At 62.5% G+C, this 20,197-nt stretch overlaps 1 protein-coding gene across 1 annotated transcript in view; it reads left to right on the top strand.

Annotated features, from left to right (window-relative positions):
- The window catches only part of PDE2A (phosphodiesterase 2A), a 38,610-nt gene extending 19,376 nt beyond the window's left edge, over positions 1 to 19,234 (top strand). The window contains exons 3-31 of the mRNA XM_027663602.1: positions 8,080 to 8,169; positions 8,756 to 8,844; positions 9,173 to 9,282; positions 9,519 to 9,574; positions 9,657 to 9,716; positions 9,813 to 9,972; positions 10,057 to 10,109; positions 10,564 to 10,638; positions 10,746 to 10,787; positions 10,874 to 10,942; positions 11,055 to 11,185; positions 11,313 to 11,424; positions 11,523 to 11,562; positions 12,303 to 12,366; positions 12,456 to 12,534; positions 12,628 to 12,805; positions 12,982 to 13,094; positions 13,339 to 13,416; positions 13,626 to 13,748; positions 13,934 to 14,004; positions 14,360 to 14,482; positions 14,586 to 14,673; positions 14,788 to 14,835; positions 14,956 to 15,030; positions 15,187 to 15,286; positions 15,465 to 15,577; positions 15,830 to 15,868; positions 16,026 to 16,132; positions 16,307 to 19,234. Of these exons, the coding sequence (XP_027519403.1) occupies positions 8,080 to 8,169; positions 8,756 to 8,844; positions 9,173 to 9,282; positions 9,519 to 9,574; positions 9,657 to 9,716; positions 9,813 to 9,972; positions 10,057 to 10,109; positions 10,564 to 10,638; positions 10,746 to 10,787; positions 10,874 to 10,942; positions 11,055 to 11,185; positions 11,313 to 11,424; positions 11,523 to 11,562; positions 12,303 to 12,366; positions 12,456 to 12,534; positions 12,628 to 12,805; positions 12,982 to 13,094; positions 13,339 to 13,416; positions 13,626 to 13,748; positions 13,934 to 14,004; positions 14,360 to 14,482; positions 14,586 to 14,673; positions 14,788 to 14,835; positions 14,956 to 15,030; positions 15,187 to 15,286; positions 15,465 to 15,577; positions 15,830 to 15,868; positions 16,026 to 16,132; positions 16,307 to 16,532 (2,712 nt within the window). The 3' untranslated portion in view covers positions 16,533 to 19,234. The remainder of the gene's footprint in view (positions 1 to 8,079; positions 8,170 to 8,755; positions 8,845 to 9,172; positions 9,283 to 9,518; positions 9,575 to 9,656; positions 9,717 to 9,812; positions 9,973 to 10,056; positions 10,110 to 10,563; positions 10,639 to 10,745; positions 10,788 to 10,873; positions 10,943 to 11,054; positions 11,186 to 11,312; positions 11,425 to 11,522; positions 11,563 to 12,302; positions 12,367 to 12,455; positions 12,535 to 12,627; positions 12,806 to 12,981; positions 13,095 to 13,338; positions 13,417 to 13,625; positions 13,749 to 13,933; positions 14,005 to 14,359; positions 14,483 to 14,585; positions 14,674 to 14,787; positions 14,836 to 14,955; positions 15,031 to 15,186; positions 15,287 to 15,464; positions 15,578 to 15,829; positions 15,869 to 16,025; positions 16,133 to 16,306) is intronic.
- Positions 19,235 to 20,197: the final 963 nt, after the last annotated feature.

Raw genomic sequence — 20,197 nt, 5'->3', positions numbered from 1 at the left:
CTGCACCCCGAGCAGGGGGAGCTGGGATGGGGGTGTTCCTGCTGCACTCCGAGCAGGGGGAGCTGGGATGGGGGTGTTCCTGCTGCCCCCTGGGCAGGGGGAGCTGGGATGGGGGTGTTCCTGCTGGACCCTGGGCAGGGGGAGGTGGGATCAGTATGCTACTGCTGCACCCCATCAAGATGGCATAGTGGCATCTCCCCCAGACTGTGACAGGCCCTGTGGGTGACCTTGGCTTTTTGGAGCCCAGCTGTGACATTTGGCAGGGAGGTGATAGGCTGGGATCCCCTGCAGGGCCGAGTCTGGGGGGGCCCCTCTGGGAGCCAAGTCCATAAATTTGGGGACTGGGCTGGGATCTTTGCAGCTGAATCTGATTGCATCCCTACCCTGGCCACCCCATGGGTATGGGGGAGAGGATGGTGGGGACCTGCCCGAGGGGTGCATGTGGGGTGGGAAGTGCCAGGGAGCAGCGCTGGCTGCCGAGTGTCCCTCTTCCTGGTGCAGGAGAGGAGATCACTGCTTCCAGCCTGGCTCTGGCAGGTGCAGGATGCCTGGCAGCTTTGGGTGCCCTGGACATGGCTTTGGGACCCCCCATAGACGAGGAGGGCTGGAGGCCAAACCCCTGGCTGGGTTCTGACCCGTTAAACACCAGCACTGTGATCCTTTCCCCATGTAACAGGCTTTGGGCTTCTCCTGGCTGTGCCTCAGTTTCCCCATCTGAGTAGTGAGACCCCCTGTGATTCCTAGACCCCTTCCTGGCAGCCAAGAACTGGATCCCATCATCAAACCCTCACAGACATGGAAAATAAGAGCGGTCCCCATACGGAGAGAGCGGAGCCCCGGGGGGAGGCAGCTCTGCCAGCCCCCCACGCCCTGCTCCAGAGTGCTGCCCCAAATCGAATTCCTCCCCAGCTGCAGATGGCTGGCAATTCAATTTTCCCAGATCCCATCAGAGGCTGATAAATGAAGTCCCTAATCACTGTGCAGATCCCATTAGTGCCAGCCGTGCCAGGAGGGGTTGCAGGGATGGATGTGGGAATGCCGCGTTCCCCTTCCTGTCCCACTGCTCCCCGTTCCCCCTGCATGGGACCTGGGTGTCCCTGACCCCATGAGCCCCACTCTGGCTGCACCTCCAGAGCTTTGCCATGATGCTCCCAAGCAGAGCCAGGCCTGCAGAGCCCTGGCATGGCTAATCCACCAGGAAACATCCAGGAAAGTCCTGGAAACCTGGCTGGGAGGTGCCGGTGGCCAGTGGGGATGGGAAGGGGACCGTGTGCCAGGGAAATCTTTCCAGGAATACCATGTCCCAAGGATGTACATCATGCCAGCTGCCTCCTAGCACTCCTGGCAGTGCCAGCACCCAAGGCTGGGTGCCAGCTGGGTGCTGGGATGTCTGTGTCCTTCAGGGCGAAGGCATCCTCATACCAGGGATGCTCCTAACCATGGAGCAGTTTTCCTGTGGCTGCCACAGGACACCCTGTGCTTACCATGGCTTAGGGACAAGTGACACGGGGCTGAGTGGTGTCCCTGTCCCCCTCCACACCATGGGACATGGGTTAGGGACAAGTGACAGTGAGACCCCCAGTGCTCACCACCTCCCTTCTTAGAACAGTGAACTAATTAGAGACAAAGCAGTGACAGATCATTAGCCAGTGTTGGCTGTTCCAAGAAGGCCACGATGTTCTGGGGACGGAAATCCTTGAGGAGAGTGGCTGCAGTCCCTGTTTGTCCTGCCTGACAAAGGGACATCAACAGGAAGCAACCTTGACTCTGGCCCCATTCCCTCGGCCACGGGGGGCTGGGCTGGGATGTGGGGGGATGGATTAGGAGCACCCCAAGGGCTCAGGGGGTGCCAGAGGTTGGGAAATTTGCTTGGAGCAGTAAAAAGTCCCGCTGAGAACGTGCAGGGTCCATGGGGAGCAGTGTCTGCCTGGTTCTGGGCTGTGGAAATTCCACCTGCAAAGGGTCTGTGCAAGTGCCCTGTGCAGCGTGAGCGTGACAGGCCCCGGCGAGGCTGATGCATGGGGGAGGAGGAGGATGGGGTGAGGGATGCCCTGAGCTCCGGGGAGATGCTGGGCTCAGCATGGCTCATCCCACCTGGACCCAACTCCAGAGCCACCCTGAGAAGGTCTTGCACGGCTGTGACCCTCTGCAGGTGGGGACACCGAGGCAGGGAACCTCCACAGACATGGAAACTGAGGCAGGCATGGGCATGCAGGGCCCCTTTTGTGCTTTTTTGGGATGGCCAATTCCACAGGTTTGCATCCTCCAGCCCTGGGAAGCCTCAGTGTGGATTGCTGGTGCCAGGGTGGTTCTGTGCCAGGCTCCTGCACCCCAGCCCCTGCTCCCCGTCCATCCCTTGCCAGGACCCCAGGCAAACGACCATGGGGAGACGAGAGATCCCAGAAGTGTTTCCTTCCCGTTTGCCCTCATTATCCCCCTGGAAAAGATGAGGTAATTAAGGAGCTACCGTGGGTTACAGGTTGTTGCTGCCTGATTAGATTAAAGCAATGTAATTTGGGACTGAGAATGGGGCTGGGAGGAGATGGATGGATGGCTTCCCGGCCGGAGTTGGGCAGAGCTGCCAGCCCTCACCTCCATCCATCCCTCCATCCGTCTCTCCATGCTCTGCTGCCATGGACCTTGCCCCAGGGATGCTGCTGGAGGGGGATCGGGGATGCTCCTGCAGGGGGATCGGGGATACTGCCTCTGCTTCCCCACCACTACAGAGAGGATTCCCCAGGGAATTGTGGCTGTGGGGCCGAGGGAAGAGGCCTGAATCGATGTGGGGGACAGGGGGACAGGTTTTTCAGCAGTGTCACCCAGCCCACGGCAGAGCTGGGGGTAGCAGGAACGCTGTTTCCTCAGCCCTATGGAGAGGATTCCCAGGGAAAATGCGGCTGTGGGAGGGAGGGGGGCAGGGGCAGGGTGACAGGGTGTTCGCGGTGTCACTCTGCCCACAGAAAAGCTGCAGCCTGCTGCCTTCAGGAGCCGCTTCCCTGCTCTGTGCCTCAGTGCCCCGCGGGCACCGCGGGGTGAGAGGCCGGTGATGCTCCCTCCCGGCCCTGCCCTGTTGTCAGCCCCGCGTTGCCAACACAGGGCCAGGGCTCGGCTATATTTAACCGCCTGGGCCGGAGCACGGGGCCGAGCAGCCGGGGGGGAGCAGCCCCCCGGGAGGGGAGTGGGGCTGGGGGGGGCTTAACATCGCCGGAGGCGGGAGAGGAGGATGAATCACGGCTCGGGGATATTTCGGGATATTTTTAACGCCGCCAGATTGCTCGGCAAATGCTTGGGCAGGGCGGCGCGGGCGCAGGCTGGGCGTTTGCTGGCAGCTGTGGCTCAGCCCGGGGGGCCCGGGGGGGATCAGCTGCTCCCCCTGGCGCTGTCACCCTGCGGCCGCGCGCTGGAGAGGTGACAAAGGCAGGGACATCCGTGCCCGTGCGCTTGGAGACAGCCCCGGCTGCAACGGCCGGGGGCAAAAGGGGGTCCTGGACCAGCATCTTTCTCCTTGAACGGGAGGAGAGAGGGGAGAAAGTTTCCCCACCACTTTTCCTGGAAAGGTGAAAGTGATGGGAAAAGGTAGAGCTGGGGCAGAGGAGAGGGTGTGGGTGTCCCTGCCTGCAGGGTTGGGGCAGGCAGGGAGCCCTTGGCCGGGGCCAGGGCCCAGGGGTGGGGAGCAGTGAGGGGCTGTGAGCGGCAGTGAGGGGCTGTGCCGGTGGAGATAGGCTGCCTCCCAGGAATCTGAACAGGATTTTGCTTTTTGACTGTCAGATGTAACAAGATCTGGAGGCTGGCAGCTAAAAATGCATCCTATGTGAAGAGCCCACAGTGGGAGAGAGCCCTGAGCCCCCAGCCCCAGCTTGGTGGGACTGCGATGGGGGGACCCCAGGGTCACCCTCCTCATCCAGGGCTCCATGGGGAATGCCCTGGGGAGCAGCTCCACTGTCCTTGAAGCCTGCAAACCCCCTGTGAGAGACATGGGGCTGGTGTGAGAGGGGCTGCAGGGGGTCCTTTTCCCTGCCCCAGACCCCTCCTTGCTGTACTCTGCGCTCCCAAGCATCCCCATCCCTTTGCACCTTGAGCCTGGCACACCCACTGGGAAGCACACGTGTGGGATGTGGGTACGGGGGTGCGCTGCCCACGGGCACAGATAGCTGGGCAGTCAGTATCTCGGATGCTCTAATTTGATTTGGGGTCCCCAACTGGGGGTGAAGTTGTCCAGACGGAGTGATGTCCAGCTCCATCCCGAAGGTGATCACTCAGGCAGGGGCTAATGCACTAATAATCCACTGCCAGAATTAATTGGGCTCATTTCCCTTGCGTTCCCCGGTGGAAGAAGTCCCACTGGAGGGGCAGGAGCTGAGCTCTGAGGGCTCACAGTGAGATGGACGCCTCAAGCTCAAGGGGTCACCTCTGGCAGATCATTCACTTGGAATCTTTACAGCAAAGCTGGGCTGGAAGCTTGGCGGGGAGATGATTCACTTCCTCGAGGTTCCTTGGGGAGAGATGTGGCAGAAGCCTGCCATGGAAGCCTGGTCTGCTGCCAGCATCCTCCTGTGGAGCCAGCACCCATAGGTGCTCCAGCAGCCATGGCAGGATCCATCTGGGGCCCCCTTGGCCCAGGATCCCCTTGCAAGGCAGGGTGGGGGTCCTGCAGCCTGGCTCAGCATTCCCCCAGGAGCAGGATGCTCCCAGGCACTAGGCATTGCTGCCTGGCTCAGCTTCCCCGTGGCTAAAGAGGAGTCCTGTGCATGGCAGGTCCTGGATTTGAGCTCTGCCTGGTACAAGCTCTACTTGCCAAGTGGCCGAGTGTTCCCTCCCGGGAGAGATCCCAAATTCCAGGTACCCTCAAGGGGGCTGCACACCCCAGCGGGTGCCTCACTGCACTGGATCTGGCCTCTGCCTGCTCCTGGGGGCTCCTCCTCACCCCGGGGGTCTCCATTCATCTCCCAGGAGCAAGGCCAGGGGAAGGGGTGCAAGTCCAGGGACTGAGACCCTGTGAGGTCAGTGAGACCCCCCCAAACCCTTGGTGTCCCCCCCACCCTCCCCGTGGCAGGTGTGAAATGAGCCTTTCCTGAGAGGAAGCCATCCAGGATGGGATTTCTCTATTCCATAAACATCCAGAGGGGCTGAGGGTGTCAGGGGGGGACAAACCAATGTGCTGTGGCCAGCGTGGGGAGCAGAGCACAGGCGTGGCTGTCCCTCCTGAAAAAAGGAGAGATAGCCTCCTTTTCACTGCTGCTGAATTCCCTCCACTGGGAGGGAAAAGCTGCTTTTCCATCCCAGCTGGGTCTGTGTAAGCCTGGAATGGGTGTTGGGAGGACTGTGCTGGGGTTTCCCACCACCTTATGGCTGGGGATGGGATGCTACTGCCACTCTCCAAAGGGAAAAAGTGGGGAAAAAATAGAGGGAAAATTGAAAAGGGCCATTTTCCACGGCAGGGAGAGCTGGCAGTGCTCCGGAGGCTGGGCTGTGGTGGGATTTGGCTTTACTGGAGCCAGAGTAGGAGTCTGTGTTGGAGCAGAGACAGATCCTTACTCTAAGGAGATGAATGGTGTCATTAATCACCCACCAGCTCCAGCAGGAATACTGAGGCAGATACAGCTCTGGTGTTGCACCGCACCATGGGATGCTGGCCAAGGGCAGCTGGCAAAATTCCTGCTGGTATCACGGTCCCCAGGGTCACCCTGTCAGCTCAGGAGTTCAGCAGAGTGAGACCACCATCCCTGCCCTCTCAGGCCAGAGCAAGGGTGACAACATTCTGTGGGTGAGAGTCCCACGGGGCCATGGGGACAAGGCAGGAACCTGGATAGGGACAGGGTGCTGCTCACCTGCTCTGCAGCAGCATCAGCATCCTCAGCTCCTGGGGCTGTTGGTGATGCCATGCCACGTCCCCTGCCCCATACCCTGCCCTGGGATCTGCTCCCAAAGTCCTCTCCATGCCTGTCTCCAGGCATCCCGTTTCCAGGCAGTATTTTCCTCCGGAGTTGCTGGGTGTGCAGTGCTTGGGATGAGGGCATTGGGCTCTGATGAGGGCATCGGGCTCTGCTTCAGCAGCTGGGAATTGCAATCCCTCTGTGCCTCCTCCTGTTTTAGTGAAGTTAATTAACCCACCGTGCCTTGGGAAGCATTACCATAGCTCTGCTCTCCATGGAAGCTGGGATGCGGTGCAGGCACTGGGAACTGCCCCCTGGGAGAGGGGTGCAGGTACAGAGCTGGATGAGCTGGATGAGCCTGGCTTGGTGGGTCCTGGTGACATTCCTGGTGACAGACATGGGGTAGCCAATAGCTTCATCTCCGTGCTGGTGCTGGAGCATCCCATTGCACCAGGGATGCATCCAAATGCCCCGGTATCCGTGGAGCAGAGATGGATCTGGAGGAACCTCACCCAAACTGGGGTGGTGCCTGGTTGGGGCCCATGGCATGGAGTCCTGGGAGTGGGACATGGGCAACCCCATGGGAGAGGCTGTTTATGGCAATACCCAGGATGTGGCTGTGCTGGCTCCAGGCCCAGGCCGTGTCCTGGCAGAGCCCCCAGAGCGGGGCTGCAGCACCCCCAGGCCTGAGGGACATGGGGTCACATGGGGTGAGGGTGTCGGGGCAAACCCCTGCTCTGAGCTGGGAATGGGATGAGTGGGACAAATGGGATGAGTGGGGTAAGTAGGATGAGTGGAACAAGTGGAATGAGCAGGATGAGCGGGACGAGTGGGACAAGCTGTTGAGTGGGATGAGTGGGGTGAGCTGGATGCATGGGACAAGCAAGGTGAGTGGGATAAGGGGGATGAGTGGTTGAGTGGGATGAGCAGGATGAGTGGGACAAGTGTTTGAGTTGGATGAGCCATTGAATGGGATGAGTAGGATGAGCTAGATTAATATGGTGAGTAGGCTGAGTGGGATGATGGGGTGAGTGAGACGAGCCATTTATTGGCATCAGTGGAACAAGTGGAATGAGTGCGATGCCCTTCCCAGCCCACCCTCACTCCCCCTGCCTCCTCCTCTGCAAACTTCCCTGCCTGCCCGCGCCGCTCTCGCCTCATCTCGGGAACATCTTTTTTTTAGCTCCTGCAGCTTTCCCCTCACCACTCCAGAGAAGGACCCGCATTCCCAGCCCTATTAAAGCCACCACCCATGTCCAGTTGCCACCTGTCTGTCCTCATGCCAAGTGTGCCACCGGCACGTGACACCCAAACATTCCCGGGGTCCTGCTCAGACTTTGCCCCATCTCCCCCCGCCCCTGGGGGGGCCGCTGTGGAGGATCCGGTGGGACAGAGGGACGGCAGGACGGCCACCTGGCCCAGGCCTGGCTGTATTCTACAGTGCATGTGTCTCCAGTGTGTGTAAGTGACTGGAGATGCGGCCCTGTTGGAATAACATCCAGCGCCGCTGTCTCCAGCCGGAAGCGCCCTCGCCTCCAGCCGCGCTCCCACCGCCATCGGATCCCGCCCCGCGGCCGAGGGTGTCCCCGGGTGGAGGGGTGGGGTGGCATGGCGAGGGGCTGCTGTCCCGGGGGGAAACCCTGGGGGGCAGGGTTGGGAACGGTCCCCGGGTCTGGTTGTCAGGGATGCAGCCTGGAGCTGCCTGGCAGAGCGAGGACTGAAGGAAGAGCAAATCCCAGAGCTGTTGTCTGGTGTCTGACTCGGAGCATCCACTATTCCCATCATCACGTCATCCTCATCCTGGTCTCCCAGACGAGGGCTGGAGGCAGGAGCAGACCTGGGAGGGTTGTACCACGGAGGCCCCTGTGCCCCCCAGCTTTCCCCAGATAAGTTTTTATCCATCTTGCCCCATTTCTCCTCCCAGTGGTGCTTGGCTAGCTGCATGGTTAGCACCGAGGGCAGTGTGGCTCAGTGTCAAAGCCTCCCCCCCTTTCTGGGATGTGTCCGTATCCCCCATCATGGACATTGACCACAACAGGAGGGTTTGGTCCCCCAAAAGTCTCCGGGCAGTCTGGAGGCAGCTGCGAAGGGTCTGAGGGCAGGAGGACCCGTGCCATGGTGGGGTGAGGGAGGGTGGATCCCGCAGTGCCCCTCCCTCTGGTGTGGGGCCCCGGTGACGCCCCGTTCTGCTGTGCCCTCCCTGCAGGATGCTCTGCTGAGCCTGGGCGCTGCACTGGATGCCCCCGCCCTGCGGGATGCCCTCCGCCACGCCCTCGTCACCCTGCTGCCCGCCGTGGTACGTGGGGGCCTGCGGGGAGCGGGGGGCAGAGCATCCTGGGAGTTGTGGGGTTGCTGAGACCCCCTGGGCTGGGGGGAGCCCTGGGAGGGGATGGAGGGTGGATTCGTTGCTTGATTTCTTTGGTTGATTCTGGGGTTGAGCCTGGGCTGGGGTCTCCCTGTCCCCATCCCTCTGCACAATTCTCCCCCTGTATGGGCCAGGGTGCTGGGGGTGGCCCTGGTGCTCGTGATGGCCCGAGGGTGCTGGTGTCCCTGGGGGTGCTGGTGTCCCTGATCCCGATGGCCCTGGTGCTGGTGAGCGTTGTGCCAGAGCCGTTCCACGGGGAGCCCTGGCCATGGCCGGGTGTGGATGGTGCACATGTGTGCAGGTGCGTGCACGCATGTGCAGGTGTGTGCACATGTGTGTCCAGGCGTGTGCACACATGCATGACTCTGTGTGTGTGTTCAGGATGTATCCACGTGTGTGTGTGTGTGTGTGCAAATGTGGGTGTGCACGTGTGTGGGTGTGCACGTGTGTTTGCACACACGTGTGTGGGTGTGCACGTGTGTTTGCACACACGTGTGTGCTGCCCCCCTGCCCCCAGGAGCACGTCTACATCTACCTGCTGGATGGGGACACGCGGCTGCTCTGCGACGACCCCCCCCACGAGCTGCCCCCCGACGGGAAGCTCAGGTGAGCTCAGCCACCCCCCGGCCTGGGCGTGGGCACACGGGTGTGGCCTGGCTGCTGTGCACCCACAGGCGTGTGCACAGGGGGCACGAGGTTTCCCACCCCTGACCCCATCCCCGTCCTCATTCCTGCTCCATCCTCGTGCCCATCTCCTTTCCCTTCCCGTCCTCATCCTCATCCTGGGTGTGCACGTGTGAGCGCAGGGGCTGTGTGTGTGTGTGTGTGTGTGCAGGGACACACGTCTACCTGCCCAGGAGGTTGCCCCTTTCCAGGGGTTTCTCTGCCCAGGTGCCCTTCCCAGGGGGTTCTCAAAGTGTCCCTGTCCCCGCAGGGATGCTGTGCGGAAGCAGAAGCGGCTGGAATGTGGGGGGCTGCTCCCTGCCGAGCTCCCTGGCCGGCACCTGGGCCCCCTGGCAGCGCCCCTGGCCCCTGGCACGCAAGGTGGGGGCTGCAGGGAAGGGGGGTCTCAGGGGACGGGTGATGGGTAGGTGGAGGGGTGGAGATGTGAGGACGTGGATGGGTGGAAGGATGAATGGATGGATAAATGGGTTGGTGGGTGGATGGAGGGTTGCAGGGGAGGATGGTTGGGTGGGTGGGTCACAACACATGGGGGCACAGCGAGGACATGCACCTCAAGAGCTGAGCTCCACCCAGGACTGACCCTGTCTCGCTCACAGTGCTCATCATCCCGCTGGTGGACAAGAACAGTGGGGCCGTGGTGTGTGTCATCCTGGTGAGTGTGGGGACACGGGTAGGACTCTGGAGGACAGGGACAGGGCCTGGACATGGGGGCCCTCACATCACTCCCCCTCCAGGTGCACTGTGGCCAGCTGAGTGACTCGGATGAGCAGAACCTTCGTGCACTGGAGAAACATGTGAGTGACTCCCTCTGCACTGTGGGACCTGCCACCTGGGGACCTGTGACCCCCCCCAAGCCTTGCTGTTCCTTGTCCTTTCTGCCCCACTTGCAGGCCCTGGTGGCATTCCGGCGCCTGCAAGCCCTGCAGAAGCTGCAGCCCTGGCCCCAGGTCAGCCTCTCCACCAGTTCCTCCCAGACGTCCCTGGCCAAGCCCGAGAAGGCACCTGAGAGCAGCTACAGCGACCTGGACTGCAAGATCCTGCAGCTCTGTGGTGAGTGGGGGACTCCGGGAGGGGTGTCTGTGTGCAGGGTGGAACCGTGCCCGGCCCCTCACGGCACTGTGACCCCTCCCACAGGTGAGCTCTACGACCTGGATGCCGCCTCGCTGCAGCTCAAAGTCATCAACTACGTGAGTAGTCCCCCCGCCGGCCCCGAGCCCCGCCTGCCCCGAGCCCCGGGACACACCAGGGAGCCCTGTTTTATTTCAAAACAGAAGAAAATTCCCCAGAGCAGAGAAATGCCTCGAGCGTCAGCTGTGCAGCCATCAGCTGTGACCAGAGTGAACAGCCTCGTCACAACCATCCATAGTCTCCAGAATTAACAGCGCCACCCTCACCCCAAAAACTGCTCTCTAGCACCCTGTACACAACCCCCAGTAGTGTCCGGTGAACAGCCTTGCCCTTGCAATCAGTGATTTCCAGAGCGACCCTGCCCAGGTGCAGGGAAGAGGTTCTGGGGTGGGGCACCTGGTTTTGTAGGGCACGTGTGGGTGCCCTGGGCACAGGGAGGCAGAGGAGGGGCCACATCCTGCCCTGGGAGTGCTCAGGGCAGGCTGGGGTGCTGACCCCCTGCTATCCCTTCAGCTGAAGCAGGAGACCCAGTCGCTGTGCTGCTGCCTCCTGCTCGTCTCCGAGGACAACCACCAGCTCTTCTGCCAGGTGGGTGCCACGAGGGTCTCCCAACCCTGACCCCCCAGCGGGTGCCAGGACACCCCCTGAGCATGGCTTCATCCTCAAGGGCACCTCCTTCCCCCCGTCTCCTGCAGGTGGTGGGGGACCGTGTCCTCGAGGAGGAGATCAGCTTTTCGGTGAGCGGGGCGGGGGTGGTGAGGGGTGGGCGGTCTGGGGGGTGGACAGGAGGTACCAAGGGCTCACTCGTCCCCTCCCCCCGCAGCTCACCTTCGGGCGCCTGGGGCAGGTGGTGGAGGACAAGAAGCCCATCACCTTGAAGGACATCAGCGAGGTGGGTACCAGCCGTGTCCCCCCTGCCCCTGGGGACACACAGGGCTCACTCCGGTGCCTCCCGGGGGCGGCCGGCGGTGCTGGTTCCACCCCCTCCTCACCTCTGCCCGCAGGAGGAGCACAAGCAGCTGAGCAGCATGTTGGGCTGCGAGGTCACCTCCATGCTCTGTGTCCCTGTCATCAGCCGGGCCACCTCCCAGGTGGTGGCACTGGCCTGCGCCTTCAACAAGCTGAGCGGGGAGAGGTGAGCGGTGGCTTGGCCGGGGCTCTGTGGGGCTGCACCCCCTTGCTTTGGGGGTGCTGGAGCGCTGTCACCGTAGAGGAAGGGGGGTGGCCAGTGGGGACAGGGAACTGAGGTGTCCCCCCGCCAGCTACACGGACACGGATGAGCACAAGATCCAGCACTGCTTCTGCTACACCTCCACGGTGCTCACGAGCACCTTGGCCTTCCAGAAGGAGCAGAAGCTCAAGTGTGAGTGCCAGGTGAGCGCCTGTGGGGCCGTGTCACACACGTGTGTGTGTGTGTGTGTGTGTGTCCCATCTCGTGCTGGTCACTGATGGCATCCCCTCTGTCCCCCCAGGCTCTGCTGCAGGTGGCCAAGAACCTCTTCACCCACCTGGGTAGGTGCACGGGAGAGCCCCCATGGCAGGGAGCACACGGGGGGCGGTGGCACTGGGGTCTGTCCCCAGCCAGGGAGGACCCTGTCCCCTTGCTGGGGGATGGTCACAGAGGGGTGACATGAGCTGGCACAGAGCCTGGCATACAGTGACGCTGCACGGCTGCACGTGTGCATGTGGCATGACCACGGAGCTCTTAGGAACACGTGTGCACATGTGCTGCTGCAGAACACACGTGTGTGCTGCTCACACGTATGGGCACTGCTGCACACATGTATGGGCACTGCTGCTCACACATATGGGCACTGCTGCACACATGTATGGGCACTGCTGCACACATGTATGGACACTGCTGCATACACGTATGGGCACTGCTGCATACACATATGGGCACTGCTGCTCACATGTATGGGCACTGCTGGACACACGCATGTGCTGCACACACATATGGGCGCTGCTGCACACACTTATGGGCACTGCTGCTCACACGTATGGGCACTGCTGCACACACATATGGGCACTGCTGCTCACACGTATGGGCACTGCTGCTCACACGTAGGTGCTGCTGCACACACGCATGTGCTGCTCACATGCCACACACACAGAGAGCCCTGTCCATCCGTGCCCACCATCCTTCCTGCTGTGCCCCTGAGCTGAGCCCACCCCTTCCATTGCCCGAGTGTGGGGTGGGGGGCCGTGCTGCCCCACTGGGGGTCCCTGACCCTGCCCTGCACCCTCCACAGATGACGTGTCCGTCCTGCTCCAGGAGATCATTACGGAGGCCCGGAACCTCAGCAACGCCGAGATGTGAGTGGGAGGGGGGCACACGGGTGGGGGGACACGGAGGGGACACGGGGCTCCCCTGTGCGTGCCAACGGCAGCGGCGCCCCTTGCAGATGCTCCGTGTTCCTGCTGGACCGGCTCAGCCACGAGCTGGTGGCCAAGGTGTTCGACGGCGGCGTGGTGGACGACGAGGTGAGCGCGGGGCCAGCGGGGTGGACTTGGGCGGTCCGGGGGTGTGTCCCGCCCCCCAAGCCCTGCTGGTGACGCCCCCCTTCCTGCCCGCAGAGCTACGAGATCCGCATCCCGGCGGACCAGGGCATCGCCGGGCACGTGGCCACCACCGGCAAGATCCTGAACATCAAGGATGCCTACTCACACCCGCTCTTCTACCGCGGGGTGGACGACAGCACCGGCTTCCGCACCCGCAACATCCTCTGCTTCCCCATCAAGAACGAGAGCCAGGGTGAGGGGGCCAGGGGGGCACACCGGCATGGGGGGCACACCAGCATGGGGGGCACACCAGCATGGGGGGCACGGGTGCCTCCGTCAGCACGTGGTGGTCTGGTCACCCGTCACGTGGACGTGGCACTGTCCCCAGCACGCGGGCCTGACCCCCCCGTTGCCCCCCCTCTGCTCCAGAGGTCATCGGGGTGGCAGAGCTGGTCAACAAGATCAACGGCCCTTGGTTCAGCAAGTTCGACGAGGACCTGGCCACCGCCTTCTCCATCTACTGCGGCATCAGCATCGCCCACGTGCGTGCCGGGGGGGCCCAGCCCGGGGGGGTCACACACAGGGGGGACCCCGGCTCTGCCACAGCACAGAGGGACGAGGGGACGTGTTGTGTGGTCCCTGTTCCGTGGGGACAAGCGGTGGTGGCCGTGGGATGGGGAGGGCAGACGTGGGGATAAGGATGTGCTGGGGTGCCAGGGTGGGCTGGGGGTGCTGGAGGGTGTCTGACCACCCCCAGCGCTCCCGTACCCCAATCCCACCCCGCAGTCCCTGCTGTACAAGAAGGTGAATGAGGCACAGTACCGAAGCCACCTGGCCAACGAGATGATGATGTACCACATGAAGGTGAGGTGGCATGAGGACAGGGGTGGGGATGGGGACAGGGGTGGGACCCCTGCTTCCGGTGTGGTGCCCCCACACTTCACCCCGAGGTGGTGGCACAGTGGGGTGACGTTGATATCCCAGAGCTCTCTGCTCTCACTGTGGCTCATGTGGCCCTTGGGTCCCTCTGGGGACCTGGTCACAGCATGGCTCACTGGCTATGGCTCCCATAGGTGTCAGATGATGAGTACACCAAGCTGCTGAGCGAGGGCATCCAGCCCGTGTCCACCATCGACCCCAACTTTGCCAGCTTCACCTACACACCACGCTCCCTGCCCGAGGACGACACCTCCATGGTGAGGGCTGTGGGGACAGTCCTCGGCTGCCACTGTCCCCTGCTGCCCTCTGTCAGGTCACATACATCAGCTCTGGGGGTCTGGGATGGGGGCATGTGGCTGCATCCCTGAGCATTTCCCTGTGGGCAGGGGTGGTTCATGGTGGGCATTGTCACCCCCTGCCACCCACCCTGTCCCCTCTGCAGGCCATCCTGAGCATGCTGCAGGACATGAACTTCATCAACAACTACAAGATGGACCGTCAGACGCTCACCAGGTGGGTCTCAATCCTTCTCCATTATCCACCCTCTCATCCCCATCCTCATCATCGTCCACCTTCCCTGCACCTATCCCACTCCTTTCCCTGCTCCCTTCCCTGTATCCATCCCCATCCACATTCCCATTGCTGTTCCTGTCCCTGTCCCAGTGCCTATCCACAACCACATCCACATCAACATCATGATCCACCTTCTCTGTCCCCATCCCTGTCCCTTTCCCCATTCCCAACCCGTCCCATCCTCATCCCCATCCCATTCTCCATCCCCAACCCCATGACTGCCCGGGGACACCTGGCCAGGTAGAGGTCCCCAGGAGGTGAGATTGCCCCCTGCATGGGCCTGTTCCCCTGCCAGGTTCTGCCTGATGGTGAAGAAGGGGTACCGTGACCCACCCTACCACAACTGGATGCACGCCTTCTCCGTCTCCCACTTCTGCTACCTGCTCTACAAGAACCTGGAGCTTGTCAACTATCTGGAGTAAGGCCAGGTGCCATCCCTCTCCTTGTCCCTCATCCCCTGGCCCAGCTGGGGTGCTCCCTGCCCTCCTGCCTCCCTCAGTTTCCCTCCTCCCCCTCCCCAGAGACATCGAGATCTTTGCCCTCTTCATCTCCTGCATGTGCCACGACCTGGACCACAGAGGCACCAATAACTCCTTCCAGGTGGCCTCGGTGAGCCGAGCCCAGTGCTGGGATGGGCAGGGGTGGGGGGCACGGGGACAGGGGCAGAGCTGGGGGGCCTCTTCGCCCCCATAGCTCCATCACTCCGGCTGCTCTGCCTTGCAGAAATCGGTCCTGGCCGCGCTCTACAGCTCCGAGGGTTCTGTCATGGAGGTAAGACCCCCCCCAGACCTCCCCCTGCCTTGCTCTCTGGGGTTCTGGCTGTGTGCCAGCATCCCTGCCTGCTCCCTGCCTGCTCCCTGCCTGCTCCCACCATCCTGGTTTCTCTCGCAGAGGCATCACTTTGCCCAAGCCATCGCCATCCTCAACAGCCAAGGCTGCAACATCTTTGACCACTTCTCCCGAAAGGTGAGCCCCCCACCTTGATGCCCCTCCTGGGCCACCCCCTGCCCTTGCTGAGCCCCTGTGTCCCCTCCAGACCCCCAGCTCCCCATCCCTGGATCCCTGGGGATCCGGGAGCTGGCAGGGGCACAGAGCTGGTCACGGCAGCTGCCTTGTCCACAGGACTACCAGCGCATGCTGGACCTGATGAGGGACATCATCTTGGCCACTGACCTGGCCCACCACCTCCGCATCTTCAAGGACCTCCAGAAAATGGCAGAAGGTGAAGCTCCCGGGACTGAGATTGGGACTGGGGGGGTGGTGGTAACTCATCCCACCAAAGCTGGGAGGTGGCATGGGAGGTCCTGGCTGTCCCCAGAGTCCTCAAATGTGGAGTGGTGGGGCTGTGGAGCTCCTTCCTGAGCCCCCCACTCCAACCCCTGCCCACTCTCTGCCCGCAGTGGGGTATGACCCCAAGAACAAGCAGCACCGCAGCCTGCTGCTCTGCCTGCTCATGACCTCCTGCGACCTCTCTGACCAGACCAAGGGCTGGAAGACCACCAGGAAGATTGCAGTGAGTGCCACACCATGGGACTGCCCCTTGAACACCACCCCACAACCCCCCCAGATCACCTGCATGGCACCAGGGACCCACCTGCCCCTCGTGCAGGGGGTCCCTCCCCACAGGACCCTGGAGGGTGCAGCAGTCCTCCCATGCCAGGACTGTGTCCCTGCCCCATGCAGAGCTGTGGGGAGGGGTCTGGAGGGCAGGGGTTGGGGGGTCAGCCCAGGCTGCACCCCCTACACTGACACATTTCCCTTGCAGGAGCTGATCTACAAGGAGTTCTTCTCCCAGGGTGACCTGGTAGGTGCCACCTGGCAGGGCTGGGCTTGGCCAACGCCCTTGGCAAGCGTCAAAGAGAATGGGATGTGGGGGTGGGTGGTGAGCAGGGAAGTCTTGCCCAGGAATGGGGTGGGGGAGTGCCACTGGCATTGACCCCCCTCCCACACTATCCGTGCAGGAGAAAGCCATGGGAAACAGCCCTCTGGAGATGATGGACCGAGAGAAAGCCTACATCCCCGAGCTGCAGATCAGCTTCATGGAGCACATCGCCATGCCCATCTACAAGTGAGCCCCGGGGCTGGCACTGGGGTGGGGGGGACCCCCTGCCACCCCCACCCCTCTCAGGGGTGCTGCACGGGGTGTCTTGTTGGGGATGGGGGTTCCAAGCAGTAGGGATGGGGCTCCACCCAGCTAAGGAGGTGCAGCCCCGTGCTGATGGGGTGTACCCCCCACCCCCAGGTTGCTGCAGGACCTCTTCCCCAAGGCAGCAGAGCTCTACGAGCGGGTGGCCAGCAACCGGGAGCAGTGGACCAAGGTCTCCCACAAATTCACCATCCGAGGCTTGCCCAGTAACAACTCCCTGGACTTTCTGGATGAGGACTATGACCCCCAGGCCCCGGACCCCCAGCTCAATGGCTGCCTGGACCCCGAGGTGGGGCAGCCCCCCGAGGCCGCGGCCGAGTGAGGGAGGCGATGGGGGGGCCACAGCCACGGCTGGGCCAGGAGCATCCCCAAGCCTCAGCCCCCAAACCATGGGGGGGAGTTTTGGGGGGACATCAGTGACTCTGGACCATGACAGCAAGGGCTGTGCGCTGCCAGCACCCACCGCTGGCCCTTCCCCACCAGTGGGTGACTGTCTCCTCCCTCTGGGGCAGGTGTCCAGGTGTCCCCTCCACCCGGTGGGCCCTGGGACACTGCCCTGTTGGCTGGGAGCACCAGGGGACACTGTGGGGCTGGGGGATGGATGTGCTTTAAACTGCCTTAAGGCTGCAGGCCCTGTCCCCGTGGGGTGACGATGAGAACGAGTCCTCAGTGGAAGCAGCCCTGGAGGGGGCAGTGTCCCTGAAATGGGTGTGTGAGGGTCAGCGGGACAGAGGGGGATGGCAGGATGGTGAGGGGCAGTGGGAGAGCCACGGAGTGGCTCCAGAGTGGAGGTGTGTGTTTCTGTGGATCTGGCCCATGGAAGGAGGTTGGCTCCAGCTGGAGGAGGGAAGAGGCACCTGGAGCAGGATGGCCATGGGGATTCTGTGCCTGCATGCCCTGCTGGGTCCCACCCCGGAGAACCTGCTCTGGCCTCTTCCCAGTAGCTGCTGAGCATCTGTTGGCTAACATCCCCCCCTCCCTGGGACCCCTGGATCCGCTCACCCATGGAAGGACTCGTATCCCTCGCCCAGCTCAGTCCCATGCAGCCACGTCCCCTGCAAGGGCTACACGTGTGCCAAGGCTGGGGGCCCTGCTTCTGCTTTGCACACACGGGGAGGGGGCTGTGCTCCACAGGGGGTCCATCCAGTCCCATCCGTGTCCCTGCTGTGTCCCCACCGTGTCCCCGCTGCGTGGGTGTTCCTGTGGTGCCCACCCAGGAGCCTCCTCACTGCAAGCAGCTTCCCTGGTGCCCAGCGTGTCGGGAGCACCCCTGGCTCGCAGTGGCTTCACAGCTCCAGCCATACAGACCCTGCCAGTGCCCTGGGCTCCCTCTGCTCCTGCTTGGCCCTGTGCACGGATGCTGTTGGTCTCCCGTGGTCACTCTGGCCGCCCATGGACCCTGATAGTCTCCCACCACTCCCCTGTCATGCTGACAGCCGTGCATGCACCCCACCAACCTCCTGTGGTTCCTCTGGCCCTGCAGACCACCCTACCTGGACCCTCATGGTCTTTCATGGTTCCTCCTCTCCTACAGACCACCGTGCGTGGACCTTGCTGACCTTCCTGTGGTCCCTCCAGTGCCACAGCTGAACCCCTATGGACCCCCTCAGCCCCAGGGGGTCCACCAGCCCCACAGGGTCCAGCTGTGTGTGACCCAGGGCTCTGTCACCCCATCCAAAGCCACTTGAAACACCCATGAGCAGGGAAACCGTGGTGAGCAGCTTGCCCTGCTGGGGGTCAGCCAAAGGGGGTGTCAGGGATGAGGGTGGGAGCTGAGCCCCAAGGGATTGAGGTGCACTGAGCCCCCAGGCTGCATCACCCAGCTCGTGCGAGCTGCGTGGGTTCACCACCAGAGCAGGGGCAGGCGATGGGAGCAGCATGGTGAAATTCTGGCACTGCTGGCATCAGTCCCACGGATGCTGGTCCCACCAGGCTCAAGAGTGGACGTGGGGCCATTTGCTGTGCCATCCTCACTCCTCTGCAGTACTCCATGGCACCATCCCAGTGGTGCACAGCAGGTCCCTCCAGGATTTGGGCGACACTGAGGCCGTTCCTCTCCTGGGCTCGTCCGTAAGCAATGCCTTCATTCCTGTGTTCTTGGGATCCCTGGAGCGTGTGTCTGCAGCAGCCACGGGAGAGCCCAGCGCTGAGCTGCCCCACGCAGATGAAGTGACCTGAGTTCCTTTTGCCTTACCTACTCGGAGATGCCTTGAGCGAGACGCTTTGCCCGAGCCCTGGTGGGACCCACCTGGTGACCGCGTCTGGCTGCTGGCCCACGGCTTTGTCCCCAAGGCCCCCTCAAGCCCTTCTCCCTTCCCCACGCCACCCGGGGGGTCCCAGAAGGCAGCAAACCCCCAAGCTGCAAGAGGAGGACAGCGGCTCCATCCCCGGCGTGGCGCTGGCATGGCTGTGGCACCGACATTCCAGGGGGTACAACTGCTCCCAGATGGGCCCCGCATCCCAGTGCCGACCCAGGGGTGCCTGGTGATGCGGGGGTCTCTCCACCCGATGGATGTGGGGGTGTCCTGCGCTTGGGTTCTGCATCCAGGGTGCCACACCACGGGGGGTCACGCAGGGATGCCTGTTTCCCAGCTGTATCCCACTTTTCCAGCCCCCCGCTGCTGGTGTGCGTAGGTGGTCGATGCTTTCCTGGCTCCCGCCCCTGTACATACCCCTCTGGATCCGGGGGAGCACAGCCAGCCCAGCTCAGCTCACCCACGAGTGTGCCTGGGCGTGTGTGGGTGTGCAAACCTCCTCCAGCTTTTCCGTCCTTCCCTCTCGCAGCACTGGTTGTTCTGGGCTCCAACGGAGCCTGAGGAGGAGACGACTCTTCTCTTTCTTCCTCTCCTCCTCCCCTTTCTCCTTCTTTTTTCCTCCTCTTTCTCCTCCCCTCCTCCTCCTCCTCCTCCTCCTCCTCCTTCTCTTCCAACTTCTCCACCTCCTTCACCCCCTTCTCCTCCTACTTTATTATTATTTCTCTTTTCTGGTGGGTTTTGGTTTTCCTAAATAAATTTCATACATCGACCTCCCTGTGACAGGTTGGTGGGTGGCCTCGTTGGGAACTGAGGGGCTCCAGTTGAGACTTATGCACTCCAAAGTTGCCCTCGGGGGGGCGACTCAAGCTTGGGCCATGTAGTTCTGACACCACCACCCCCCCAGGAAGCTCAAGCCCCTCCCTGGATGTTCCTGTCCTGTGGAATGCTCCAATGCCCCAGGATTCACTGATCCCCACCCTGGGTGCTCCAGCCCCCCGTCTGCTCCGGTCCCCCCACCCCTCCATGCCCTGTTCCCTCCTGGAATGTTCCAGAATCCCAGGATGCTCCAATCCACTGGGATGCTCTTTCCACCCCCATCTGCCAGCTGGGGACTCCCCATGCCTGGCCAGGAGCTGGGCCTGGGCAGGATCCAGCTTGGGCTGGGACTGCAGTGGAGTCCCGGGCTGGGACGCAGGACGGGGCCTGTGCAGGACCCCTCTGTGCCTGGGCTGGGACTGGGGCAGGATCCAGCCCTGGGCTGCTCCTCTGGCTCCAGCAGCCATCCCTGCACGGCAGGAGACACCCCAGTCTGCCCGTCATCCTCGTATCAGGGCTGTGGTTTTCATTCCTACCATCCTGCTAAGGAGCAATTTATTATCTGGGATCAATGCGGTGCTTTCATCCCAGCCCCGTGTGACAGTTATCCTGGGCCGTGGAATTTGATACTGGAGGAGAAGTCCCCGGAGGGTTTGCTGCTGGCACGCGCTGGCGCTGCCCAAGATGCCAAAACTGGAATGAAAAACTGCCCAAAGTACCAAGTGCCCCCTCCACCCGCCCTGCTCCCAGCCGCGGTTCAAATCCCGGGATTAAATCCTTTGATCTTCCCAACCAGTCCCAGAACAGGGCCTGGGGCTCCCGGCCAGGAGCTGCCCCGCTCCAGCCTCTTGCCACTGATGACTCCGTGACATCCCTTCGCCTTCCCGGACGCACGTGGGGTATCACGGCCCCCCCC

Source organism: Corapipo altera, unplaced genomic scaffold (genome assembly GCF_003945725.1).
Source record: "Corapipo altera isolate COAL_440 unplaced genomic scaffold, ASM394572v1 165, whole genome shotgun sequence".
NCBI classification, from domain to species: Eukaryota; Metazoa; Chordata; class Aves; order Passeriformes; family Pipridae; genus Corapipo; species Corapipo altera.
The sequence above is the reverse complement of the archived record's forward strand: the minus strand, read 5'-3'. Positions and strand labels throughout refer to the sequence as shown.